Below are 23,520 nucleotides of genomic sequence, written 5' to 3' on the forward strand. Positions count from 1 at the left end.
GTCTTAAGCACTGGACTACCAGGGAAGTCCCTCCTCTGGGGTTTCTATAGTGTCAGCTGTCCGTACTTGACACTGTGGGCATGAGGGTCCATGGTGCTATTCATCCCTCCAACCACCTTGAGTTCTTGAAGGACGAGGCCGGGGCATCACTGTCCGAAGGTTTCTCAGCCTGGTGCAGGAACTTGATCAAGCCTTGAAGAATGACCGAGTCGTCTGCACTCTTGGATCAGTCAGCATTCCAGGGATTCAGGCCTAGGAGTTTCTGGCTTCGGGTTCAGAGGACTCCCTTTCCCTTGGGATGATTCACAGAGCCCCAGCAGTCCTGTCCCTCCCTGAGCTTGGTGAGGGGCTTCCCTCGTAGCTCAGTTGGTAAAGAGTCTGCCTGCAATGCAGCAGACCCGGGTTCGATTCTTGGGTCGGGAAGATCCCCTGGAGAAGGAAATGGCAACTCACTCTAGTATTCTTGCCTGGAGAATCCCATGGACAGAGGAGCCTGGCAGGCTACAGTCTATGGGGTTGCAAGAGTCGGGCATGACTATGCAACTATGTATACACACAGTGTTTGGGAAACTTCTGGTCTATCATGGATAAAATTTTTAAATTCCAGGAAAGGAAGTTAACTGTGCTTACAAATCAGTGCATATGTAATCTCAACTAGGAACAGGAAGTACATCAAGATAACAATGGGGGACCTCCCTGCTGGTCCAGTGACTAAGACTCTGCACTGCCATTCAGGGAGCCTGAGTTTGATCCCTGGTCAAGGAACTAATCCCACATGCCACCATAACTAAGACTTGGTGCAGCTAAATAAATATAAACAAATATTTTTAATAAGATAACAACAATAGTATTTATCTCAGGAGATAAGATTTGGAGAGGCTTCTATTTTCTTCCTTTCTGTATTTTATAAACATTAATCAATGCTCCCAAAAGGCTTTTTCATCACATTTTGCAAAATATCAAAGAATACAGAAAATAAGAAAACAAAAATTACTCCAGATTCTATCCAACAGGGATGACCTCCATTAATATGTAAACAAAAATTATTTTAGCTTTCTCCATGATATATTCAAAATATATAATCTTTAAAATTTGTTCAAGGACTGTTTTTTCTTTTCCATTATGATTTATTACAGGATATTGAATATAGTTCCCTGTGCATAATTTTTAATAAAAGGTATTATAAATTGTATGCTATCTAAAATGAGGATAATTTTTTTATGTGCTTCCCTGGTGGCTCAGAGGTTAAAGCGTCTGCCTACGATGCGGGAGACCTGGGTTCGATCCTTGGGTTGGGAAGATCCCCTGGAGGAGGAAATGGCAACCCACTCCAGTACTCTTGCCTGGAGAATCCCATGGATAGAGGAGCCTGGTGGGCTACAGTCCATGGGGTCACAAAGAGTCAGACATGACTGAGCGACTTCACTTCACTTCACTTCAATTGTTTAAAAAACTAACTTGGACAGAAAAAAAATCAGTTAGTTGTTGGCACCCCCAGTAACCATCACAGAGCCTGGCACATGGTTGATGTTCAATAAATATTTATTGATGGGAATTCCCTGGCAGTCCAGTGGTTAGGACACCATGATTTCACTGCAGAGGGTCTGGGTTTGATCCCTAGTCAGGAACTTAAGATCCCACAAGCTGTGTAGCATGGACAAAAAATATATATACATACACAATTTAACATATATTGAATAAATGCAAGGAGATACACTAATATGTGTTTAGTGGTTATCTAACAGAACAAAGGATGTTTTTCTTCTTTCTACTTCTTTATATATTTCACATTTTCTATAATGTGCTCCTGTGTAATCTTTTACAATAAAAAAGTTTTAATTAAAAACTAATAGGCTGCATTAAGAACAAATAGATATGTAGGGAGAGTGGTGCTGGATGCCAGACTCTGAGTTAGGGTCCTTTGTGTGGAGGGGGCTTGGGGGCAGCTGGGAGACATTCAGGCTCCGGGCCCTGAAGACTAATGGTCTGTCTCAGTCTGAAGAATGTTCAGGGTCCAAGATACAGCGGCTGGCCACCAGGGTAGGATCAGGGGCTAGGATCCTGAATGTCGGTCTGTCTCGAAGGTTCCAGGACTCTGTGTTTGCTTTCCTGATGCTTTCTCTTAGTGCTCAGTTTTGCTAACTATTGACTGATATGACAAGTCCCATGTATACTCTGGAGACCGGAAGGAAGGGGCTTCTGGCTGCACTTGGTGGAGAACGTCTGCAGGGAAGCAGCATCCCCAGAGGGTCAATCAGAATCAGAAGACAGAACGTCTCTGCCCAGGTAGGGAGGGAAAACAGGGACGGAATCCCCTGCTGGAGGCCCCCTGCCTCTGAAGTTCTGCAACAGCTAACTTCACTGGCTTCACTTTCCTCACCTGTTCAATGTGAATAAAAATAGACCCTTCCTGATGAGTTGCTGGGCTTCCCTGGTGGCTCAGTGGTAAAGAATCTGCCTGCAATGCAGGAGATGTGGATTTGATTCCTGGGTCGGGAAGATCCCCTGGAGAAGGGAATGGCAACCCACTCCAGTATTCTTGCCTGGAGAATCCCATGGACAGAGGAGCCTAGCGGGCTATACAGTCCATGGAGTTGCAAAAACAGTCGGACACGACTCAGTGACTAAACAATAACAATAGCAGTAAATCTTATGACATAATAACTTTTGTTATGGTCTCCATCTGATGGATGAGGACCCCAGGGCACACAGGTTTAAGCAATTTACCCAAGGACACAAAGCTGTTGTAAAGAAAGGGTGTGAACCCAGGCAGGCTGCTGGAACACACACATGTACTGCCTGTGTGTGCTCCTAGGAAACTAAGATGTTCCTTGACATGAGGGGCTATATGGGAAACACAAAAGAACAGTTGCTAAGATACTATGGAATAACACAGCAAAATGCTTAGGATAAGACAGCAAAGGAATTGTAAAACTGAGGACAGAATTGTCCATGTGGGAGTTTTAACTGTACAAGAGTCATGTGTATGGAGAGGCAGGCTCAGGAAGGGAATGTGGAAAACCAGAACTGCAATAGCGAGGTGGGAGAGGACAGGAGATTGTTTTTTCCATGTAAATGCTCATCTTCAATGATATTTTAGTATATGTGTATTTAATTAAGTCATTGCTTCACCTGAGGAAGAGGACGAAGAGGACGAGGAGGAGGAGGAGGAGGAGGAGGATGAAGAGGAGGAAGACTTGTCTCTCTCATCTTGTCCTTGAGAAACGAGTCTGGCCTCCCGGTCTTGCTTGTGGAAATCCGTCTCTCCATCTGGGAGGCACACGTAGTTAAGGAGGAGTATTTCCTGCCCTTCCCACCCTAGGGACCACCCAGGCCTTCCTAGGGGTCTATGTGGACTTGGGGATCCAGGAGTGGCTGGATTCTGTGGGGTTGGATTCTTCCCAAACCCCTAGGGCCCATGGGAGGTGCAGGAGATCAGGGCTCCAGAGGCTCTAGGAAGGCCAAAGACAGGCACTTCTCTGAACATGGAGCCCACAGAGGGGCTTCTAAACCCGTCATCCTTTCCAAGAGACCCCTACACAGGGTCAGTGGTGGTGGTTTAGTTGCTCAGTTGTGTCCTCAGGCTCCTCTGTCCATGGGATTTTTCAGGCAACAATGCTGGAGTGATTTGCCATTTCCTTCTCTAGGGGATCTTCCTGACCCAGGGATCAAACCCTCATCTCCTGTGTTGCAGGCGGATTCTTTACCGCTGAGTCACCAGGGAAGCCCACCCTGTGCAGAACAGTCGCCAGTTTAAAATTCTTTGTAAATTACAGAGCAAGTGGGATCCAATCAACCCCTAAACCTTCCCATTCTGGGGGTTCTTCTGGGGACCCTCCCTGATACCAATCCAAGCTCCCAGAGCCTCTGAGATTTGGGGGAGCAACTGGGGTTCCCACTGCTAGAGAGTGCTAGGGGACAGACTGGACCAAGCACACACATGTGCAAGTGGATGAAATCACTACTTCTCTAGAGGTTTCAACTGTAACTTGGGCCATTCATTGAGCCACATGAGCTGAGCAGGGTCTTCTGTTCCAGTCATTGCTGGACACTATTTCCCATGTAGCTTTGCCCAGAGGGTTAAAGAAAGCAAACATACAGTCTAGATCTTCTGATTCTCCATGAACTTGACTGTGGTCTTGAAGTGATCCTGAAGTCTCCATGGCTTTCCCTGGAGGAAGTAATTAATATTACCTTAGTTAATATCTTTAATATATAAAGAGCTTGGCAAATAAATAAGAAAAGTACAAACACCCAATATTCAAAGGTACACGAAGAACAATTTATAAAAACAGAAACACAAAAATAGAGAAATCTGAGTAATGATCAAGTTTTGATTCTATTAAGAACTTATTTTTTAATAGACTTTAGTTTTTAGAGCAGCTCACAGCAAAACTGTTTTTCTTTACTTCTTTGCGTTGTTCACTTAAGAAGGCTTTCTTACGCTTCCTTGCTATTCTCTGGAAATCTGCATTCAGTTGGGTGTATCTTTCAAATTGTGGTGCTGGAGAACACTCCTGAGAGTCCCTTGGACTGCAAGAAGATCAAACCAGTCAATTCTAAAGGAAATCAAACCTGAATATTCATTGAAAGGACTGATGCTGAAGCTGAAGCTTCAATACTTTGGCCACCTAAAGCAAAGAGCCAATTCATTGGAAAAGAGCCTGCTGCTGGGAAAGATTGATGGCAGGAGGGGAAGGGGGCGACAAAGAGTGAGATGGTCGGATGGCAACATGGACTCAATGGACATGAGTTTGAGCAAGCTCCGGGAGATGGTAAGGGACAGAGAAGCCTGGCACACTGCAGTCCACTGGGTCTCAAAGAATTGGATACAACTTGGTGACTAAACAGCAACAAAAACAAAACACAAAAATTAAATGGAGGCACAAACACTGCCCATATACCCCCCGTTTCTAAACATGGACAGCCTCTCCCTGTTAACAACATCCTCCATTAGAGAATTTATTTTGTTAGGTGTGATATTTAAGTTGAGGTTATATTTATTTTAAATATGCTTCAGGACTTGTGTGGTGGTCCAGTGGATGAGAATCCACCTGCCAATGCAGGGGACACAGGCTGATCCCTGATTTGGGAAGATTCCACAGGCCGTGGGGCAACTAAGCCCGTGTGCCACAACCACTGAAGCCAGAAAACCTAGAGTCCATGCTTCACAACAAGAGAAGCCACCGTAATTAGAGACCCACACACCACAACAAAGAGTAGCCCCCATGCAGCATCTAAAGACCCAGCACAGCCAAAAGTAATTAAAATCTCTTTCAATTTAGAGATGAACATTGAAATATTTATGATGAAATTATATGATGTCTGGGACATGCTTCAAAATAATTTGATTATCTGAATAAGGGAGTTGGAGGGCACGGTAGGGGGGGAATCCAAATACAACAACAGGACAAATTAATAACTGTTGGACCTATATCAAAATATAAATAGTTGGGAATTCCCTAGAGGTCCACATATATAAATATATATAGTTATCTCTGAGGTCTTGTATACACATACAGTTATCTCTGAGTGGTAGTATTATGGGTATTTTTAGTTTCTTATTTTCACTTTGCATTTTCTAAATTTTTAACAGTACTGCTTTTGTTATAATAAAATAACATTTTTTTAATAACTTAAAATGTTATATGCCACCTTACATCAGTATAGTACTAAGCAGTTTTACCATGGGTTTATATGCTCATAATTCCACCTGAGCCAGATCACAAACCAATCTGGAGAGAACTGGGATTAATTACTTCACATTTGAATTATAGTTTCTAGATAACAAAACTTTGCAAAAGATTGTCTCATTTAACCTTCACTATAACCCTGTGAGGTAAATTTTACCATCCTCACTTTACAGCGGAGGAAACTGAGACTCAAAGAGATGAAGTAACTTGAGACTCCAGAACCACATTTTGTTTAGTGCAACCCCAAACACTGGTGTGGAGCCCAAAACTGCTCAAAGGCCATCATGCAGGCAGGCCCTGCTGGAATACCCGCTAGGATTACAGACACAAGTGGTCAAAGCCAGGGCAGGAAGCAGGCACCTGGAGCTGCAGAATGAGATTTGGGAACCTGTCCCTTCAGGACACCATACCCTGTGCTTTCCTGGAGTTCTGAGTGGGTGCTGGTGGTAACTCGAAGAGGGCCTTCAAGTGAGGCCCTGAGAAGGCTGGATGTGTGGCCTCGGAAAATCTAAACAGCTAACCTCAGTGAGCTGGTGCCCTTCTCTAGAGGAAATACATGGAGCTGCCATGGTTGGGCTGCCCCCATCAAAGCCTCGATTTTAGCTGGGCACATGGTTGTCCAGCCAGGGACAATATTTCCCAGCATCCCTGGATGCTAGATTTGGCCAAGGGACCATGTGACTCATGTTCCTGCCAACAGACTGAGAGTGGATGGGAACTGTACAGTGGGGAGCTGACAGATGTTCTGTGGTTCTGGGGGGAAAGTACACACACACACACGCACACGCACACGCACACGCACGCGCACGCACACGCACGCACACACACACGCACACACACGCACACGCACATGCACACGCACGCACACACACACACACACACACACACGCACACAAACACACACCTGCAATAAATCTTACTGCTGTAAAGAATGGATGGGGGAGTAAATTAGGAATTTGGGATTAACAGATACACACCACTGTATGTAAAATAAACAACAAGGACCTACTGTATAGCACAGAAAACTATATTCAGTATCTTATAATAACCTCCAATGGAAAAGAATCTAAAAGAGCATAGCTATAAATGTATATGTATAACTGAATCAATTTACTGTTCACCTGAAACACTGCAAATCAACTATATCTCAAGAAAAAAATAATAAAAATTTTAAAAGAATGCATAGCACGCAAATAATAAAAAAATAAGGTCCTCTGTATTGTGAATTTCATATACAACAAGTAAAATGTAATGCCTACAGTTTTGAGGTTTAATCTGCATTATTAACATTTGCTTGACCACTTTCTTAAATTCAGACCATCAACAAAGCAAACCATAAAGCTCTGATTTGTATAGGTTCCTGATTTCTGTGATATAAACACTCCCACTGACTGATATCAACGTGATGTCACTCACTGAGTGCAAAGCTGGGAAGAGGTGGGCAGCGGAACACAAATAGCCTCGTGCAGCGTTTCCACCACACACGCAGAACCTGCGAAAACCTCAAGCGCCCGTGGAACAGCAGAATGTAGTCAAATAAATTAGGAAGTGACACATTTTGAGTACTTATTAGCCTTGCTTGTTGTAGGATTTAGTTAATTTATATAATTTAATTTAATTTAAAACTGGTTCTGTTTAACAACCCGCTCCCCAAATTCCTAAAGATTTAACAATTGGTTCTCGCATGTGGGAATTCGGTTTCAGTTCTGGGCTCCTAAACTTCTGCAACTTCCACTTCCTCCTTCCTGCTTTTTGTACCTTGATCTGTGGTGGGGGGCCAATCCCAGTCAACACCCCAGGGAAGCCCTGAGCAATGAGGCGAAGCAACTTGGGCCCCACAAGGCCTTGGGCTTAGAGCCGCCTGCCCACCTGGACCTACCTCTGGTTGACCACGTGCGCAGGGAATCAGCTTCTCTCTTCTGTGGGACTGGGATTCGGTATTTGTTACAGCATCTTAGCCAAGCTGTGCTGACTTTGTTCTGAAGATCCCTACCCCACCCCATTTCTCCTACCAGCTTTGAGTCTAGGGATTCAACTCTGACAGGAGGTAGATTCACTCCTCTCTGACTACTTTGGACCCGGGTCTCAACCTCCAAACTCCTCACATTTGGGACCAATGCTCCTTTGCCAGTGTACACGTTGTATGGTGTTTAGCACCCTCCCCATTAGATGTAGGTAGCACCCTGCCCCAGTTTTGACAGTCAAAATGTCACCACACATTGCCAAGTGTCTCCTGGGGGTAAAAATCATGTCTACTGGGGAACTGCTGGTCTACAGAACCTACTTTAAAAATATGCATATTTATTTATTTGGCTGTGCCAGGTCTTACTTGCAGCTCATGGGATCTTTAGTTGCCGTGTGTGGGATCTAGCTCTCTGCCAGGAATAGAATCTGAGCCCCCTGCATTGGGAACATGGAGCCTTAGCCCCTGGACCACCAGGGAAGTCCCCAAGTTGTTGTTTAATCACTCAGTTGCATCCGACTCTTTGCGACCCTAAGGACTGTAGCCCACCAGGCTCCTTTGTCCATGGGATTTTCCAGGCAAGAATACTGGAGTGGGTTGCCATTTCCTTCTCCAGGGGATCTTCCTGAGCCAGGGATCAAATCCAAGTCTCTTGTGCTGGCAAGTGGATTCTTAATCACTGAGCCACCAGGGAAGCCCTAAAAATTCTTTTCAATTTAATTAAAAAATTTTATTGAGGTATAATGCTCTTATAACATTATATTAGTTTCAGGGGCAAAACATAATGATTTGATATTTGTAAATGCTGCAAAATGATCACCATACTAAGCATAGTTAGCATCTGTTACCTTACATAGGTAAACAAAAATTTTTTCTTATGATGAGAAATTTTAACATCTATCCTCTGAGCAACTTTCAAATAAGCAACAGAGTATTTTGAACTAATAGTCTCTATGCTGTACATCACATCCCCAGGACTTTTTTATTGTATAACTAGAAGTTTGTAGCTTTTGACCCCCTTCACCCATTTCACCCATTCCCACCCACCCTCCACCTCTGGCAACCACCAATTTCTTTTCTGTACCTATGAGTTCATGGGGGTTTTGTTTGTCTTTGGTAGAGAATCTACTTTTGATCCACCACAAGACCCAGACAAGGCAGCATCTTTCCCCATGCCTCAGAGCTGGACAGCCTGGGTGTGAACCCTGACCCTTGTAGCTGTGGGATTCCGGGCCAGTGACTTAACTTCTTGTGGACCTCAGGTTCCTTGTCTGCAAAATGAGGACAATAATAGTGCTTACCTCATAGTGTATTGTGAGAATGGCATGAGTTAAAACCCATAGAGCACTCAGAACAATGCCTGGTATAGAGCGGGGAGTGAATAAATGCCAGCTGAGATGAAGATCATTATTATGACGGGGGCAGCAACAAGACAGCACGTGCTGTGGGGTTGGACAGAGCAAGGTTCAACCTCTCTTGTGCACGAGATGACCCTGGCCAGGCGGTCCCCTTCTCCAAGTTCTAGCTACCTCAACTGTAAACTGTGATGGCAGCACCTTAGAGAAGAAAGCCGGCCAGTGCCTGCCCGAAGGAGGGCTCCATAAGCATGAGTTCCCTCTTCCATAGACCTCCTATGACCCTTGGGCATTTGGGGTCCAGCCCAAGTCCCTCCCATCTCCCATCTCCTAGACTCCAGGCTCCATTACCCTTTTCTGGAATAAAAATTCCCATTTCTCAGGGCAGAATTCAGCTCAGCATTAGGAAGTCACTAGCCAATAAAATGAACTGATATCTAGGAATGAGTGACTGACGACCATGAGCCCCGGGGTGTATCTATATTTTGAAGAGGATCCTTTGTACATAGCAGATATCCAGTACATCTCAGAGGCTGAGATCATCTCTCATGGTGGAATTTCAGGGGGAAGAAGAGACTCAGAGCTGTATGGGGGCAAGCAAGCTACTGGAGGATGCCAAATATGTCAACAGTTCGCCAAGCTGCTCCTACCTCTCGCCTGCTTTAGCTGTCTTGCTCATGTGGTAGCCCCTGGGCACACTCACATTTGCAGGCCTCCAGATGAGAAGGCAATGACACCCCACTCCAGTACTCTTGCCTGGAAAATCCCATGGATGGAGGAGCCTGGTGGGCTGAGTGACTTCACTTTCACTTTTCACTTTCATGCATTGGAGAAGGAAATGGCAACCCATTCCAGTGTTCTTGCCTGGAGAATTCCACGGACAGAGGAGCCTGGCGGGCCACAGTCCATGGGGTCGCAGAGAGTCAGACATGACTGAGAAACTAACAGTTTGGGTTTCACAGGTGGCATTGGTGATAAAGAACCCATTTCCCAATGCAGGAGACATAAGAGACAGGGGTTTGATCCCCGGGTTGGGAAGCTCCCCTGAAGGAGGGAATGGCGACCCACTCCAGTATTCTTGGCTGGAGAATCCCATGGACAGAGGAGTGTGGCAGGCTACAGTCTGTGGGATCATACAGTTGGACATGACTGAAGCCAGTGAAAAAGCTGGCTTAAAACTCAACATTCAAAAAACAAAGAACATGGCATCTGGTCACATCACTTCATGGCAAAAAGATGGGGAAACAATGGAAACAGTGGCAGACTTTATTTTCTTGGGCTTCAAAATCACTGCAGATAGTGACTGCAGCCATGAAATTAAAAGATGCTTGCTCCTTGGAAGAAAAGCTATGACAAACCTAGTCAGTGTATTAAAAAGCAGAGACATTACTTTGCCAACAAAGGTCCATCTAGTCAAAGCTATGGTTTTTCTAGTAGTCATGTATGGATGTGAGAGTTGGACCATAAAGAAAGTTGAATGCTGAAGAACTGATGCTTTTGAACTGTGGTGTTGGAGCAGACTCTTGAGAGTTCCTTGGACAGCAAGGAAATCAAACCAGTTAATCCTAAAGGAAATCAGTCCTGAATATTCATTGGAATGACTGATACTAAAGCTGAAGCTCCAATACTTTGGCTACCTGATGTGAAGAACTGACTCTCTGGAAAAGACCCTGATGCTGGGAAAGATTGAAGGTGGGAGGAGACGGGGACAACAGAGGATGAGATGGTTGGATATCATCACCGACTTGATGGACATGAATTTGAGCAAGCTCTGGGAATTGGTGATGGACAGGGAAGCCTGGTGTGCTGCAATCCATGGGGTCACAGAGTCAGACACAACTGAGTGACTGAACTGAACTGAACTGAAGTGACTTAGCATGCAAGCATGCATCAAGTAGATACTTGTCTTCCCTGGGAGGAGTGGCCATATGATCCAGTTTTGGCCAAAAAGAAGTGAGAAGTCTGACGGGTTCTAGGAAGGAGTTTTGCTTCTCCTGACAAAAGAGGCCAACAGTACTGGTGCTATGTCTTGCCTCTCCTTTCTTTCTTGAATGTGATGGCAGGAGCCGCAGTGGCAATTCTGTGACCTTGAGGGAAAGCCAAAGCTAATGCAGGGACATTGAGCTGCTGAGCCCTTGACAGCAGCCACCTGCTTTCTAGTTATTTAAGAAAAACAAACCCTGTTTTGTTTAAGCCTCGATAGTCAGGAGTCTCAGCATTTGTAGCTGAAAATAATTCTGACTGATATACTTTTCCTCCCCCACCTTCATACGTTAATTGAGTATCGACTGTGTGCTTAGGCTAGGGTGATGGCACTCTGGTAAAGACTCCGCCTGCCAGTGTAGGAGACATAAGCGACATGAGTTTGGTCCCTGGGAAGATCCCCTGGAGGAGGGCATGGCAACCCACTCCAGTATCCTTGGCTGGAAAATCCCATGGACAGAGGAGCCTGGCGGGCTACAGTCCATAGGATCACAAAGAGTCTGACACAACTGAGCAACTTAGTACACAGTACGTATTATGTGCTAGCACCAGGGATACTGTGGTGAATAAGCTGTATCCTTGTCCTCAAGGTGTTTCATAGTAGACAGAGGGTGGGATGGGAGTCCCATGGGAGCCCAGGGGCCAAATCACACCAGGGTCAGTCAGAGTTCCTGAAGAAGCGAATGCGGAAGGGGAGCTTGGAAGGGCCAGAGGAGCAGTGTGCAAAGGCACAGAGTTGAGGGGCCTTGGCGAAGCAGTTGGCAGGAAGCAACTCCAAAGAAGGACGCAATTTGGGGGGTGCCTAGGGGCACGTTGCTCTCCTGAGCCTACGTTAGCCGTATCTTGTTTCAGAATCTTCCTTCTCGAGGCGTTGGCTTGCCACAACTGCTGGAGCTACTGTCCTATTCACTTTCTGATCCCTGCTCAGGGCCTGGGAGAGGGCCTGACACACCCAGGCTGAGTCTCCTGCCCTAGATCACCAGCCAGCCAGGGAAGGGATTATAGCTGATTCATATCTGTGTCACCTGTGCCCTGCACAAGGCCTGGCGGAAAACAAAAATGATGACCTGGATAATGACGAAGACAGCAACAAGTAAGTGCTTCCTCTCTGTCAGGCAAGGGTCTGAGCAATGTCACACGTGCCTGACGTATGCCTCACACAGCTCTATCAGGGCCCACTGCGCTTGTGCCCACTTTACACGTAAGAATGCGGCGGCAAAGAGAGGCTAAGAAACTTGACCGGGGAGCTAGTAAGTGGTTGAGCAAGCGTAGTTGCTTAGTCCATGTTGATGCCGGCAGCTCTTCCCAGGCCTCTGTCATTAGCACCAGGAAAGAAGCCACTGACAGTCACTGGAGTGTTATGCAAGCGACACCAACTTGGCTTCTATTGACACCTAGCCCACTGGAGCCCTGAGCAAGTGTCCCCAGAACCCAAGGAACTTCCTCAAGCAGTTTTCAGGACACTGAAATGGACAGGAGGGGAAACAGAATGCTCGTGGAGGCAGGACCCGAGGGAGCCCTGTTTCTCCTCTTAATGTCCTTACTCATCCCTCCTTCGCCCATATTCCTGCTATAAGAAAGGATCAGCAGAACTGTAAAGGTGTAATACTCTTAAAGTCACTGTGCAGGGCGAGGCTTAAGACAAAAGGACAGTGCACTAGGGCTGGGACATCAAACAGAGGGATTGATGCCAGGGGCTTCTGAAAGTCAGGTTCACAGCATATGACCTCTTTTGAGCCAAGATGGAGCACAGGGAGTTGAGACAGAGTGAAGAAAGAAGCAGAGAGGAGAGAGCACATGGTGTGATCCCGGAGGCACGGCATGGGGGGGGGGTCTCAGTTCCCCAAACAGGGATCAAACCCATGCCCCCCATAGCGGAAGCACGGAGTCTTAACCACTGGACTACCAGGGAGTTCCCAGTTCCCATGATCTCATTTCAAGCACACTACTCTTATTTTACGCAGGAAGAAACTGAGGTTCATAGATACAAGTGACTTGTTCGAGGTCTCCCAGCTTACGGATAGACTCACATCCATTCCCTTCCCTACCAACATGATGCCCCGTTCCCCAGTCCTGGTTAGAGGCCTGCAGGCTTCCCTCTTTCAGCCGCCTGCCCCCATTCTGAGGCTGGTCCTACAAGGACATGCAATACTTAGCATTTTTCTCTGCAAACCCCAGCCCTGCTGAGTCACCGGTGGTGCCAGGGCCGCTGCACCCACAGGCTTTCTTAAACTGGATTTCCGCTTTAGTTCAGCACAGATTTCCTAAGCTCCTGCTATTACAAGGGTGGGAGGGACAGTAAGGGACACTGAGCCTTTCCAGCTTCACAGCACCTTCCCCGCCCAGCTAGGGTGGGGCATCGGTGTCTGAGTTAACAGATGGGGAAACTGAGAAGAGAGAGGAAGTTGCCCATGGTTACATAGCGATTCAGGGGCAAGGCTGGCTCCAGAACCCTGTCTCCCAATTCACAGGTTGCTTGTCTTCCTCAGGTGTCCCACTTTGGAGAAGAGGGCTGACTAAGACTGAGTTGGATTTTTAAAAAATCTTTATTTATTTGGGTGTGCCTGGTCTTAGCTGCGGCACATGGGATGTTCAATCTTCATTGCAGCACGCGGGTTCTTTAGTTGAGGCCTGTGGGATCTAGTTCCCTGACCAGGGATTGAATCCTGGCCCCTACATGGGGAGCGTGGAGTGTTAGCCACTGGAGCACCAGGGAGGTCCCTGCAGTTGGATTTTCAACAGTGGCCAGAGCAGGACGAGGGCTGAGTGGAAGAGGTGGGTGGTGGTGGAGAGGTGATGGGGTAGAAACCCCATGAGGTTGGGGAATCATCCTGGGCCTTGAAAGCTCAACTAATGACCAACTTTTCCCACAGGTAGACTGTAACGTCGTGCCTTGGGGCCGCCAATAATGGGCCAGCTCAGTTAAACATGCCCATGGCAGGAGGTGGGATTCAAGGGATGCTGCGAGCAGAAATAGCAGCTGGGAGGGGAACAGAGCTGACAGAGGTGTGGACTGTTCTAGTCCACCTGGCATCAAAGCCCCTTCTGGTGACAGGAGAGAGCACATGGTGTGATCCTGGAGGCACGGCTTGAGGGATCTCAGTTCCCCAAACAGGGATCAAACCCATGCCCCTTGTAGCGGAAGCATGAAGTCTTAGCCACTGGATTACCAGGGCGTTCTCAGTACCCATGATCTTACCTCACGCATGCTAGTCTTAGCCCAGGAGCAAGTCACAGCTCTGGATGATGTCCTCTGGCTGCTCAAGTCACCCAGACAAGCCCACGCCGTAACATCAACCACATCCCGGCCAGGCAGACGCAGCTCCAGGACAAGCATGTGGGGGTGCTTGAGGGGTGACTGCCCTCCACCCAGGCCAGACTCTCAGCCTCTTCCTCCCAGGGATCTGACTTGTGATGAGCGTGAGTGACACAAGCTGTCAACCAGCTGGTGCTGCTCTGCCTTGCCACAGGGCCCTCTCGTTTCTGCTCCTGGGTGCCATCTTCTCCACGGTCGCCTTCCTCACATGCGCGCTCTGTTCTGTGAGACCCCCATATCCTCCCAAAGAAACCCTTTTAGGGTAGTCGGTCGTGGTTTCTGTTACGTGCAGCCAAAGCTCTTGAGTTGAGGCAAATGTGTGTGTGTGTGTGGTGGGGTGGTGGGGGAGGTTCGGGGAGGGGAACTCTGAAAGAGTAGGCAGAGCAAAGTGGGGCTTGCCAGGCCGGCCAGGGCCCCTAAGGCCCCCACACCATATGAGGTGTCTTATCACAACTCCAGGCTGGGTTGGGGACCTCCTAGGTTTCCCTATCACGGTAACCATCTGAGCCAGCTGTCTTCAAGATCTTGCACTTGAGACCTGTACACTTGCTGAGGACAGAGACCATCTTGGAGCTGGTTTGGCGCCTCTCTGGTTTTCTATTGCTTCTGTAACAAACTCCCACAAACGTAGTGGCTGGAAGCAACCCATGGTTAGCACCTTGCCGTTCTGTAGGCTGGAAGTCTAGCACAGATTCACCAGGCTAAAATCCAGGTGTCCACAGGGCTGCCTGCCTTTCTGGAGGCCCAAGGGGGAACACCCATTTCCTTGCGGCTGCTTTTCCTCCTTCCTTTCCCACCCCCGACTTTGTCCAGCTTCTAGAGGCCACCCACATTCCTTGGCTTGTGGCTCTTCTTCCATTCTCAAAGCCAGCAATGTCAGGGCAAGTCCTCACGCTGCACTGTTCTGACCTGTTCGGCCTCCCTCTTCCACATTTAAGGACTCTTGTGATGACACTGGGCCCCACCCAGACCACCCATGATCACCTAGGATCATCCCATATGTTAAGGTCAGCAGATGAGCAACCTTAATTCCACTTATGATGTCCATTCCGTTTTGCCGCATAAACTAAAAGGGTCACAGATTCCAGAGATCAGAACACAGCATCTTTGGGGATCATCACTCTGCCTACCACAGTCTCCCCCGAACCCAGTGCCTGGCTCAGCCCAGAACTTTCAGAGGCCAAACATCTTCCTTCCGAGCTTCTCTGACTCCACCATCCTTCTGGGCCCTCAAGCTCCAAAGGCAGGAAGGATGACCCAGCTCCTTCCTCTCCCGCTAGCCAAAGCCCAAGCCTGTCCTATTTTTCCTTCAAGAGGAGCTGGTTTCTCCACTCCCACTGCCTCCTTCCCAAGAGATCCTACATGGGGAGTGAGGGCTTTGGAGCGATTATTATTGTGTTCCCATCCCTGTTTGCTGCTCAGCTTCTGTAAAATGCGGTATTGATATCTCTCCCTCTGAGTATTGTGGGGATTGAAGGATATCATGCCCACAACTAGCCAAGAATACTGTCACCCAGTAAATGAGAGTTTCCCCTTCCTTCCTCATGCTTAACATCTCCCAAACTTGGCTAATGGTCAGAGCACTGTTGGTAGTTCAGATCCCCCAACCCTCTCACGCAGAGGGTCTGATGTTCAGAGCAACGTTAGGGTTAGGGTGCTCAGGGAAATCTGTATCGTTAACAGAGGCAACACATGCTGGGCAGAGTGTGGTCCACTCAGACCGCCAGAACCTCTCCCCTGAGTGTTATGATAATCTCCCAGCAGGCTTGCCTGCCTCCGGCCTCCTTCTTCCAAACAAGTTGCTGGGCTGCCCTGGGTTTCAGTTCCCCCATATGTAGAAGTTGCATACTACAAGGTTCTTCCAGCTCTGACATTCTAGGATACTAATGCTCTGCTCCTGTTAAAGCCTTCAGGGTTCATCCACTCAATCGGCAAAGGCACTCAGGGTTGATATGACCTGTGTAAAGGCCTAGAACAGCATGTTCTAAAAGAGAGTTACAAATAGCATCTTATGAGCCCCTCAAAATATTCCAAGAAAAAGTGGATTTTATGTTCAAAGAAGTTTGGGCAATGCTGCTCTCCGTAGGCTCCAATAGGAGCTGCACAAGGTGCAGTCGCACATGACAGGCTCTGAGAAGGCCTGCAGGAGAGAAAGCTAATCTGGTCCTTCCGCAAACCACACAAGAGCACAGTCCTCTCCCCTAGAATGAAGCTCCATGTCTTTTGGCACAGTGTTGGAAACTGTCATCTGCTCCAATCCCTGCCATGTCTGGGGCCAGCCCTTCCATCCTGGCATCCAGGCCTGGGCACTCTCACTGGCCACTCTGAACAGTGTCAACTTTCGGCGGCCAGGGTTTTGTCCACCCTTCAAGCAGGACAGTTGGGGAAGGGAATGAATGGGAAGCAGGGGCTTGGAACAGAAATGGTGTTTTCAGAGCTCCAGATCCCATGATGTGGGTGGGAAATCCTCTTGGTACCTTCAGGTGAGGGGTTGGGAGGAAACTGAGTCAGCTGTTGTGAGACTGAGGGCCTGGCTGGGCCCTGCCACCAACCCCTGGGCCCATTGCTTCTCTTCTCTAGGCCCTTTTTTTTCATCTCTGACACAGAAAACAATGTCACTCACTGAGGGTTTTGGAGCTTCACCTGGGGCTGTGGATAAGATAGTACACAGTAAAATGATCTCATTACTGGAAAAGACCCTGATGCTGGGAAAGACTGAAGGTAAAAGGAGGAAGGGTCAACAGAGGATGAGATGGGTGGGTGGCATCATTGACTCAATGGACATGACTGTGAGCAAACTCCAGGAGATAGTGGAGGACAGGGAAGCCTGGCATGCTGCAGTCCATGGGGTCACAGAGTCAGACGTGACAAAGCAAAGCTAACACAGCCTTTGTTTATATTAACAGAAGCACAGAGTCCATTGTGAGAAAGGTGACCTCTACCTTACCATCTCCTATCCTAGGGCTCAATCTTGGGTCCTGAACAGAAGAGAGTCTGGACAAATTACGATAATTCAGAGGATAAGGGGGGTGCGGAGACTATATCCAAGAGAACTGGATGAAGGAGCGGGTGTGTTAGTGCACAGCCATGTCCGACTTGCTCAGCCTAAGGATAAGCACCGCATAAACAGACCTGGTCACTGTCCCCAGGTCTCTGCAGGGCTCCTCCAGGACGGGGGGACCAGGTGTGGCTGTGAGCTCAGAGGGAGCAGTCAGCATCTTGGGGAGTCACCAAGGCAGATGCCAGCTCAATATATGGAAAAACTGTCTAAAAATGATAACTGCTTCATGTGGTCACGAGCACCCCACATGAGAGGTGGCAAGCTAAGGCATGGCAGTAGTGGGCTTAGATGTCCTTAGCTCAAAACCTATTAGTCTCTCAAATAATAATCTCCAAAGCACAGGAAGGACAAATCGGTTCATCTATTGCTACTTAACTTTTTAAAAATTTAATTTATTTATTTTTGGCTTTGCTGGCTCTTTGTTGCTGTGCAGACTTTTTTCCAGTTGCAGCAAGTGGAGGCTACTCTCGAGTTGTGGCACACAGGCTTCTTACTGCAGTGGCTCTTCTTGTTGCAGAGCACAGGCTATAAGGTACACAGGCTTCAGTAATTGTGACTTCTGGGCTCTCGACCACAGGCTCAATAGTTGTGGCACACGGGCTTAGTTGCAATGAGGCATATGGAATCTTCCCAGATCAGGGATCGAACCTGTGTCTCCTGCATTGGCAGATGGATTCTTTACCACTGAGTCAGCAAGGAAGCCCTACTTCTACTTCATTTTTAGCTAAAAATAGTTAAGAGTACATAGTTCAACTCTGATGTGCACCCTTGGCCATATATCAGACACCCAACGCCATGTCCACTAAATGGGGTCCCTAGAGGCCAGTAGGGAAGCCCACAGTGCAGACAGGTCTGCTGTGGCCACATTTCCCATTCCTCCATGGTCAGCCTATTGCCCACCTATATTGCCATGTCCTGCTGGTGGGTTAGGATCAAACAATGCAGCTTTAACTGAATCAGCCCCTGTAGTGTGGACGAGGGGCTTCAAAGAGTCCCTGTCAAGAAACCATGGAAGGAGACAGTGCTTATCAAGAACGTACAAGCCAGACACAAGAAAAGCATGGAAGAGACCCACCACTGCTCCTAGATGAAGTCCTACAGCAGCCACCCTAATGTTGCAAATTATAATGAACAGGATCTCAGACACACACACTGCTGCTGACTGAAATCATAATAAGAAAACTCCTTGAAAGGTGGACTTCTATTCATTATTGTTGGTGATGGAAAGTCTTAACTCTGGTGTTGGTGATGGAACTCTGAATATACTATGTTGGGCCTTGAGATATTAACTAATGGTTACACAGTACCTGTATATGACAAACCTAGACAGCGTATTAAAAAGCAGAGACATCACTTTGCCAACAAAGTTCAGTATAGTCAAAGCTATGGTTTTTCTAGTAGTCACATATGGATGTGAGAGTTGAACCATAAAGAAGGCTGACTGCTGAAGAACTGATGTTTTTGAGCTGTGGTGCTGGAGGAGACTCTTGAGAGTCCCTTGGACTGCAAGGAGATCAAACAAGTTAATCCTAAAGGAAATCAACCCTGAGAATATTCACTGGAAAGACTGATGCTGAAGTTGAAGCTCCAATACTTTGGCCACCTAAAGCGAAGTGCTGACTCATTGGAAAAGACCCTGATGCTGGAAAAGATTGAAGGTAAAGGAGAAAGGGGTAACAGAGGATGAGATGGTTAGATAGTATCACTGACTCAATGGACGTGAATTTGAACAAACTCCAGGAGACAGTGAAGGACAGGGAAGCCTGGTGTACTGCAGTCTATGGGGTCGCAAAGAGATAGACAAGACTGAGCAACTGAACAACAACAACTCGTATATAATTTCTAAATCCATAAATAAATATATGTGTTGGGGGGTGCCTAAACATTTTTCTTTGGCAGACAGTGTTATCAAAAAGTTTGATGAACACTGCTCTGGATTTTAAGGCCCAGCTAGATACTAGGGGATGCTATTCCCTGTCTAGGTTGGAGGTCTAATTAGATTTGTTTTGGATTTAGGAACAAAAAAACTAGTGAGAAGTGTGCTCCTGAGTAAACTTTTTTGAAGTTCACAACAACAACCACAATGTTTGAAAATTAATGGGAAGAAACCAAAAACTCTGAAGAGGTTTTCCATGGCTCTGACCCTCCAAGGTGGGTGTCTTGTTAAACAGCCAGAGCCAGGTCAGGCTTCTCTTTCTCATTCTCTCATCCCAGATGCTCTCAGTTTCTCTATCTTCTCTCTCTCTCTCTTTCTATCTTTTCCCAGCAGTATCTCACATTCTCTCTCTCTTTCTCTCTTTCATACACACACACACAATTGGCAACAGCAAAGACCAGACAAAAGCAGGAGACCATCCAGAGCAGGAGAAAGAGCTTGCTGCCTCTTGAATGTCAGACAGACCCGGACTCACTTCCCACCTCTACCGACCACTGACTGTGAGATCACTGCAAGTCTCCCCCAGTCTCAGAGCCTCAGAATCTCCCCTGGAATAGCCACATCAACAACTCAACAACAACATGATAACCCAATTTCAAAATAGCCAAAGGCTTTCAACAGACATTTCTCTAAAGAAGATGTACAAATTGTCAGTATAGAAGTGAAAATCAAAACCACAGTGAGATACCACTTCACACCTACTAGGATGGCTACAATATGAAATACAAATAACAAGTTCTGGGGAGGATGTGGAAAATTTGGAGATCTGACATATTATCGGCGGAAATGTAAAATGGTGCAGCTAGTTTGGAAAACAGTTTGAATTCCTCACGATGTTACACACAGTTTTACCATAGGACCCAGCAAGTCCTCGTATTATATCCAAGAGAATTGACAGCCTATGTACACACAAAGACTTGTACATGACTGTCCACAGCAGCATTATTCATAATAGAGAAAAAATGGAAACAACCCAAATATCCATCAATTGATGGGTGAATAAACCAGATATGATATCATCATACAAGATTCTTCAACCATAGCGAGGCATGAAGTGCTGACACACGCTAAAACATGCATAAACCTTGAAAACATTATGCTCAGAGAAAGAAGCCAGTCAGAAGAGAGCCTCTATTGTATGATGCCATTTACATGAAATGTCCAGAATAAGCAGATCCATAGAAACAGAAAGTGGATTAGTGGTTGCCAGGGAGAAGGGGACACAGCGAGTGACTACTAGAGGGTATGGGGTTTATTTGGGGAGAATAAAAATGTTCTAAATTAGACAGTGGTGAATAAACTGAAACTTACTTTCTTCACAACTTGGTGAATAAACAGAAAACCACTGACGTGCACACTTTTAAAAAGGTGAATTTTATGGCATGTGAAGCATATCTCCATAAAGTTATTTAATTTTTTTTAAAAAAGAGAATTTCCCACATAGAGCTGTTATGAAAAGGAAAGAAGGCCTCCATTGACGATGACCAGTAGGGTCCCCAGTCCGGGTATGTGGCCAGCATGTGGGAGACGACGCGCTAACAGGGTGACCTGGCAACGATCTCAAAGCACAAGGACCCCAGTTTTTCAGAAGGCTGCGCCAGCCCAAATTCAGGGAGACACGGAGACAGGAGGGGGTTCATTAGTATAGATCTGCCTGGACCCCAAACAGGACAAACACACCTTCTTACGTGACTGTTCTCTCAGTTTCTAAACAAACCAAGTCAAAATGATAAGCCCCAGACCATAATCTTTCCCGTCCCCAGTGAAAGGAAAAATGGGCTGGCTTCCGGCCCCAAAGCCGCCTCCCAGGAGAGAAGCCGGGATGCTCTGCGCACAGGTGAGGGGACTGGGGGCTCCCTCTCGGCCGCACCCCCGCGCCGTGAGCTTCTGACAGCAGCGGGGCTCCCCCTGCCCCCAGCTCTCCTCCGTTCAGTACTTTTTCCTCAAAGATGCCTTCGAGCCCCGAGGCCAGGGCAGCTTCTGCGGGGAAGAGGAGGGCGTGTGCGAGGAAACACCCGCCAAAGCTGTGGGTCCCACGAGGGCGGAGGGGGGCGAAGCCTTCCGAGAGCTCGTCAGACCCTTCACCTCACAAACGGGGAAGCTGAGGTAGTAATGTTTCTGAAGGCCCCGCAGAGCAAGTTAGCGACAGACCCGGAGTGGGCCGGCGGGACCCTCCCAGCACTGGGGAGGAGAATTCACGCTCCCCTGACTCTCCAGGGGAGACGGGGGCGCTCACCTGACTGGAAGCCCCTGAGTGGGACTCAAATTCAGGCCCGCCGGGAACCACAGAATGTCAGGCCTGCTGAAGAGCTTCTTTCTCCCCAAAACTCCGAAAAAAAAACCCCGCCCCGCTCAGGCGCCCCGTGTGCCTTACCTGAGCTCTGGAGGCAGGTGCGCGCTGGAGGCGAGGCGACCTTGGACTGCGGGTGCCGGGGGAGGGGCGGGGGAGGAGGTCGGAGAGGTGGCCCCGCCCCCGGCGGGGCGGGGGCGGGGCCTGACGCGGGGCGGGGCGGGGCCTAACGCTGCGCCGGGGGCCCCAGGTTCACATGCTCACCGGCGTGGCTTTCCTTCCGGCGGTGCCGTCGGCCCCCGGCCTTCCCGTCCGACCTGACTCTTACCCCGGTATGCCCTGTCTCCTCCCCCCGGGGCCATGGCCATGCCATCTAACTTCAGGGCCTGCTGCACCACTCTGGCTACGTTAAGCTCCGTCCTAGGGCCGCCTCCTCTCTGCCATGGGTGAGGCTGACTCAGGGCACAGCCATGTGGGCCAACCTGATGCTCCCCCGAGGACGGAGGTTAGACCGGCAGCAGAAGAGGAGGCTCTAGGCTCAGTGTTGCCTTGAGAGACTCCTGTGAGTGGGGCTGGCAGTGCCCTCCGGTGGTGAGGAAACTACGCAAAGGCTAGAATATCTACTGACTTGTGGATCCCAAATGGGTGGGGGTTGGGGACAGACCTCTCAACGTCGAGGCCAGAATTAACCCCAGCTCAGCTTGCCTCTCTCACTCACCTCTCAAACACTCTGGAAGAAGGACAGTAAACAAGTCCTACCCTGCCCTGGGTAGCACCCTGAGGGAGACAGGCCATGACAATCTCCATGAAGGCAAGGCCCAGGCATCTGGGGGTTCCCAGGAGGGCTTCCTGGAAGAGGAATCATCTAAGCTCAGGAGTCATCCTTGGAATCATCCCTGACTCTTTGCTCTCTCATACTCTGGTTCTGACTTCTGGAAAACCCTGTTGGCCTTCCCTTCAACATATTCTGAATCCAGCCTCTTCATGCCATCTCCTTGCAACCACCCTGGTATCCACTAGTCTGTTTGCTCCTGTCCACCACCCACTATCTGTTCTCATCAGGGCAGCCAGAGGGATCTGCTTAAAACCCAAGTCAGCTCATGTCCCCCGTCATGTCCCTCTGCTCAGCACCCTCCCAGGACTCCCCCCTTACTAACTTCTATTCTTACACAGCCCTGTACTGTGCCGCCCACTCCTTGCCCTCTCTGACATTAATTCCTATGACGTCCTCTCTCATTCTGTCTCAGCCACCCGGGAATGTGCTCCAAACACTCCAGTTAGGCTGTCCCTCCTCTGGGCCTTTGCCCTGGCTGTTCTCTCTGTCTAGAGTGCTTTTCCCAGACAGCCACCTTGCTCCTTTCCTCACTTTTTCAGGTCTCTCTACCCAAACATCACCGTTTCCAAGAATTCCCTGACCACCCTGTATATAGTAGTAATCACCAGCACCACCTTTCTCCTGCATCCTACTTTACTGCTCACTGTCAGACACGCTATTTCCTTGTTATGTATACCTCCTTCTTATGTGTTTGTTAGTTTCAAGATCTGGAACCGTGTCCAACACATAGTAGGTGCTTGATAAATTTTGTTGAATGAGAGTGACCTGAAAGGGTAGCCCAAGATGCATTCCAAGGGTGCAAAGGTTTAGAGGTAAGAGGCACTCTCGTGTTGAGGACCTGCAAATGAATTCAGTAAAGTGGGAGAGTGGGGGGCTTGGGGTCTAGAGGAGGGGAGAAGGGAAAGAGAGAGAGGACGTGGAAGCCACATCAAGATCAGGCATTATCCTGAGGGTGATGGGGATACGATCAAATCTTACATTTCAGACCAATGATTTGGCTGCTGTATTGTAGATTGGGGGGCAAAACATGAGGGGCAGGATCCTGGTGAGCTGGTGCAGTGGCAGGAGTAGAGAGGACTAGGGACAGG

At 48.0% G+C, this 23,520-nt stretch overlaps 1 protein-coding gene across 5 annotated transcripts in view; it reads right to left on the reverse strand.

The window, feature by feature from the left end:
- TMEM40 (transmembrane protein 40) overlaps nt 1-23,520 on the reverse strand; it is a 41,628-nt gene that overhangs the window by 10,745 nt on the left and 7,363 nt on the right. For 2 of the 5 annotated variants that reach the window (XM_040246732.1, XM_040246730.1), the window contains exons 1-3: nt 21,682-21,748; nt 4,100-4,171; nt 3,133-3,270 (exon numbers count right to left, since the gene is read on the reverse strand). In XM_040246732.1, coding sequence (XP_040102666.1) covers nt 3,133-3,270; nt 4,100-4,163 — 202 coding nt within the window. In that variant the 5' untranslated portion in view covers nt 4,164-4,171; nt 21,682-21,748. The other 3 variants (XM_040246729.1, XM_040246728.1, XM_040246731.1) reach the window with 2 other exon arrangements.

Source organism: Oryx dammah, unplaced genomic scaffold (genome assembly GCF_014754425.2).
Source record: "Oryx dammah isolate SB20612 unplaced genomic scaffold, SCBI_Odam_1.1 HiC_scaffold_9, whole genome shotgun sequence".
In the NCBI taxonomy this organism is placed as follows: domain Eukaryota; kingdom Metazoa; phylum Chordata; class Mammalia; order Artiodactyla; family Bovidae; genus Oryx; species Oryx dammah.